The sequence below is a fragment of the Amblyomma americanum genome, chromosome 4 (assembly GCF_052857255.1).
Source record: "Amblyomma americanum isolate KBUSLIRL-KWMA chromosome 4, ASM5285725v1, whole genome shotgun sequence".
Classification (NCBI taxonomy): domain Eukaryota; kingdom Metazoa; phylum Arthropoda; class Arachnida; order Ixodida; family Ixodidae; genus Amblyomma; species Amblyomma americanum.
This window is the reverse complement of record NC_135500.1, coordinates 191078671-191084112: the sequence shown is the minus strand read 5'-3', so window position 1 is coordinate 191084112 and position 5442 is coordinate 191078671. Positions and strand designations below refer to the sequence as shown.

Below are 5442 nucleotides of genomic sequence, written 5' to 3'. Positions count from 1 at the left end.
GGTTGTGCGCATCTGATGTGCTTAGTACTGCCCGTTCCGCTGAAGGTACGAGCAAGAGAAAAAAAAATGCTGCCCGTGACGTGAGCTAAGTACCCCCTCTAGCACTTCTAACCAAAAGTACAACACATGTTAATATAAGCAATTCAGTGCATATTTTCTGTTTTATGTAAGAATATTAAATCTGACAACAAGCCAAAGTAATGTACCACATTAAAATTTTGATAGGTATATTTCAAAACGTACATGGAACGCAATGTCATAACAAAAACATATTTAGAAAAAGATTGCAATCACAACAGTTGCATCACTGACAAAAAAAGAATAAATACTTTGTTTATTCCGACCACCATAATGATAGCGCGAATGCGAATTTCGATGCTTGCAACAGAAACGTGACGTGTTTTGTTCAGTTTGCATTATGTTCTGAGAGTTGTGCAAGTGTTACAACATAAAACCATTCCTCTTAATTTCAGCTTCTCGACATAAGCTTTTTACCAAGTGAGGTTTAGCAGGGTGGCCTTTGGCTCCAAGTAGCAAGCTACACCTTTAAAGTACATCACAGAATCTTACAGCTTTGACACCAAGAAGCTATTTCCCATGTTTAAGCATCACGCATTCTTGGCATGGCTAGGGCTTGGTTTAACAGTAGAAATAGCCTTTGAATGTTGGACTGCAGATTACTGCGTGCTCTCTGTAATGTTTTTGGCTCCCTAGGCAGGAGGAAATATACCTACAATTAGGTTCAAGGAAGGTTGAGACTAGGCTCACTGATGTTTTAGTTAGGAAGAAGCGACCACAGTACTCATGAGATCAACGCCCTTCAGTCTGTAGAGCAGGCCGTATTGCAGCTCTGCACAATCCCCAAAACTTCTTTGGAAGCAGGGCCTTGTTGGAAGCAGTGAACCTCCACCCGACATGGCAATGACAGCCACTGCACTGCAGAATCGTCCATGCATAGCCAGGAAACCAGCTGTAAAGCGTGCTCGGGCGACCATTCAGGTATACGCCAGTGGCTTTGCGCACTGTTATCATCTCATGCACATACCCGTGAGGGTTTACATAGGCACCCTGCGGTCCGCTCTGTGACATGCTGAACACATCGCTCCGGTCAGCCATCTTCTGGCTGCATTCCTTGCACGTGAGCACACGACAGTCACGAAGAACAGACAGTTCACAGCGTAGCCTCTGAACAGTGTTGTTGTAAGACAGCATCTCGAGCCGGAGTTTGTCGTCCAGGAGGAGGCTGCTCGCGACCCAGTAGGAAAAGCGACATGGATCCCTCGGCAGGCTGAGCGTGGCGAAATTCTCAGTCCAGTCGCGCAATTCAGCCTCTATCTTGGACACCAGCAGATTCGCGTCGTACTGGCGGTACACCCAGGAAGGCCAAACTGTCATGTGGGCGAAGCCGTACGGGTCCCTGTGGCGCCCACTCGGGGCGAGCCGGGTAACGGTGCGCTCACGGAACCTTGCCAGGCTCGGAAGTCGGGCGACTTCGCCGACGTCAACAGTTGGCTTGTCGGGGAGTATTTTGATGCTGGCCATCAAAATTCCGTCGCTTCTCGTGCGGGAGCTGATTATACGAAACCTCTGGCGGCCTTCCGCCTTCACCAAGAGGGTTCCCACACCGGACAATTCGTCGACCTCTTCTTTATAAGAGCGTATTTCAGCAGTAGTGCCGAGCGGTTGGGGAGACGCGCTGTTCGCGCTTTCGCCTACAATGCCGAATGTCCGGTCGTTTTCTATAATTCTGTGCATCATGGATATCTCCAGGGGGCGAAATATTTGTAGCGGTAAGATCTGGCCCGGTACCAGTATGACGTCATGGGATGTCAGTACCGGTATCGTCTGCAGGCTGTCCTCCTCGAAGACCGTCCTACCGGTGAGATCCTCCATGTCATTACCAAGGTATGTGTGCTGCGCTGGCAGGGAGGTGTCGTACGAGACGTCCATCGCGGAAGCGGACGCCGAGTCCTCCTCCTCGTCAGCGTCGTCTGCCCTCGGAACGAGGTGTATTATATCATCCGCCATCGGTTGGCCACCTCAACACAGTACAAACCTTCTGTTTAACGTCGCAAGAACGCGTGTGCGCAGTGCTTCACTTCATTTTTAGAACACGAGCAGCGCCATATTTGTTGTTATGGCCAGGCACGCTGGAAGCGAGAGTTGGGGCTTTCTTTGTCGCTCCACAGATGGCGCGGCCGCCGCGGCCGCTCCGCGTTTTCCGGTTCGAGGCCGAAGTGCTCTGTCGTCTGCTAGAACTCGCCGCAGCGGCTGCAAGGGCGATGCCTTCAGTGCCCCGGAAAGAGATCGTTGCTCACGCTGTAGGAGAAAACAATGAAAAATTTGGCGTTAACAGAAAATGAGCACCTGCGAGAAATCCTCGTACGGGCGAAACTGGCAGGACGCTCTTGCTCAAAGCAGCACGCGTACGCCGCCTTTCTTGGTGTGAAGATGCTGTGGAATATACTGGTCTAATTGTATGAGTAGAAAATTCGGATTTAGAACCAACAAGTAACAGCAGAGACCATGAAAGTGCTAACAATTCGAAGTCGGTTAGTAAGCCCATGAAACCCGCCAGTAGCTTTCTAATCCTAGTGTGGTTGCCATCTTTCAAGAACAGAAGTTTAAAGAACTGGAAGTAAAGCGTGTGCCCAGGCTCATCCAGGATTAAAATTTCGTTTTTGTTCCTATTTGAACACTTCTTTCGTTTTTTTTTTCGCTCGTGTGTGTGTTGGAAGGGGGTTGGGGGGCGTCTAGGTGTCAAGTTACCTATGTGACCTACAGTGGTGAGGTGGGCAACGTGTTGCGAAAAACTATAAGTGGTTCGTTCACCCATTTGCTTATAAGCAATATGCGGTGTAGCTGCTGACGCCTCGTGGCGGTAGCGTAGTACTTACATCCCACAACGAAACGTGAAACTATGGAGCATTATTTCAAAGGACCCCACTATGTGCGTGCAGGAGAAACCCACGGTTCAGGGTACGGTTTAGGAGCGCGGCTCATAGGGATAGATGCAAACAACCTTTTACAAAATTATTTTTCCTTTTGTCAGCGCATGCGTAAAGGCTGATGTTTGTTAATAGCTGGCGAGTACTTTTAAGAAGAGCATGCAGCGCCATTTCGATGCTCATATTTTCTGAAAATGTCACGATAAATGCGTGTTGTGACGCCGGACGCACCTTCACAATTTGCAGCCGCTCAATTAACTGACTGTTTCACCGGATCGGACAGGCTCCTTGTCTTGTCGGAAATGCTACCGCGTGTGCTACGTTACTCGCAAATAAAGTCATTCAAACTTGACAGCCTAAATATCTCTACATGGAAGGCAGTTCTCAAACTAAGCGAACCGCGCAAGCGATAAGCGAACCGCCAACGTAGCGGACGACAGCGCAGACAAGGACCCCTGCCCATAGAGTTTCTTATATTACCTAGAGTACACCGAGAGGGAAAGCTGGCGGCGCTGCACTTCATCCTACCTGGAGAGATGACAGCAATGTGGCTTCACATGATAAAATGTGGCTTCAGCCATAACAATACGACGCTTCTCGTGGCAAGCTCCGAACAAATGCTGTAGAAGTTCCGTACCGGCATAAAACTCGTGTAAATTTATTAAAGAAATGAAAAATGTACTATTAACATAATTTCATCTGCGCGCAGACGAGCGCCTCGTGAAATTAAAAAAAAAACTGGTTTTGGGGTAAAGGAAATGGCACAGCATCTGCCTCACATTTCGGCGGACACCTGAACCGCGCCGTAAGGGGAGGGGTAAAGGAGGGACTGAGAGACGAAAGAGGGAAAGAGGTGCCGTAGCGGAGAATTTCGACCACGTGGGGATCTTTAACGTGTACTGACATCGCACAGCACACGGGCGCCTTTCGCGTTTTTCGCCTTCATCGAAACGCGGCCGCGCGGTCGGGTTCGAACCCGGGTACTCCGGATAAGTAGCCGAGCGCCTAACCACTGAGCCACCGCGGTGGGTGGAGAGCGTCGTGGCGCAGCTGCCGATTCCGAGCCAGAATCCACATTTTCAACCCAACAGTAGTTAAACCAAATAAGAAATCTCGACGCTCTTTCTGTATAGATGATTAAATACCTTAGCTGCCCACCTGTTATCGTCCAGTTTCCTCAAGCGTTTTCAATATGTTTTATTCTGAGCGCCCCGTGCTCCGAACGATGCCCAGCCCATATCCCATTGTACTGCCTCGTTTGTTGTTTTCCCGTGGGCACCTAGTGCTAATCTTCCAACAGTTCTCCGATTTACTTCTAACCTCGACTGAACTTCTGCCCTTAAGCACAGAACCGCATTCCCGAAAGTAAGTCCCGGAACGATTGTTCATTTCCAAATACCTCTGGGCCGCCGCGGTGGCTGAGTGGTTATGGCGCTCGGTTGCCGGCCCAAAAGGTGCGGGTTCGATCCCGGCCGCGGCGGTCTAATTTCGATGGAGGCGAAATTCTGGAGGCCCGTGTACAGTGCGATGTGCGAAAAAAAAATTGCCTAGCAGCTCCACGTTGACGTCAGTCTGCCCGCTATTCGAAGGCGACTAAATGAAGCTGGACTGAAGAGTCGTGCAGCCGCAAGGAAGCCCCTTCTTAAGGTGGAACCGCATGGCGCGATTTCAGGCGCGATTGACGCGCGGATAGTGTGACGCGCGCGTCATTTTGACGCGTGCCCAGTATGGTCCGACACGAAATCGCGCCGCCGCGTGCTGCTGCTAAGATAGGCGTACGCATGCTTATGCGCACTTAAAAATCGACTTTATCTTATTCTTTTCCGGCAGTTATGACGAAAACAACGTCTTGAATTTTTCTGCCAGCGGACGCGCCTCCGTAAACGTGTGGGGTGCCATAAGCTACGCAGGTCTTGGCCCGCTGTACCGCATCCCTGGAAGGCTGACAGCTGAAGCTTACAAAAAAGTTTGCGACAGCATTCTTCTTCCATATACAATTAATGGACCCTCTCCAGATGGCTGCTTTTATTTCCAGCATGACGGGTGCCCCGCACACACTGCCTCTGTAGAGCAGGAGTATCTGAAGAGCAGTGGCATCGCACAGCTGGAGTGACCATCCCGGATTCCGGACCTGCGCATAATTGAGAACATTCGGGTCATTATGAAAGCTAATCTGGCTTGAGTGCATCCGGACACAGGGGGCCCAGAAATATTGTGGCAAGCAGTATAAACTGAATGCAATCGCATTCGTGGAGACTCGGCTATTGTGGAGTCACTCTACGCATCATTGCCCGGAAGAACCGAAGAGGCCCAAAAGAAAGGAAGACACCCTATGAAGTGTTGAAGGCAAGTCGATACGTTTCTGGAACAGGCAGTGTCGACAAACCTATGCTGCATATGTTATGGAGAAGTGCAGCATGCTGCGAATTTTTTTCTTTTGCAGTGAATAAAAATAAACTGTTATGCGTAATTCTTATTGACTCTTTAATAGCAA

The 5442-nt window shown here is 49.7% G+C and overlaps 1 protein-coding gene across 1 annotated transcript; it reads right to left on the bottom strand.

Annotated features, from left to right (window-relative positions):
* Positions 1–210: 210 nt before the first annotated feature.
* ohgt (E3 ubiquitin ligase component cereblon) lies at positions 211–2170 on the bottom strand. Its single transcript, XM_077662659.1, has one exon. It carries the CDS (start codon positions 2026–2028, stop codon positions 811–813), a length of 1218 nt encoding a protein of 405 aa, XP_077518785.1. The 5' UTR covers positions 2029–2170; the 3' UTR covers positions 211–810.
* Between the last annotated feature and the right edge of the window lie 3272 nt (positions 2171–5442).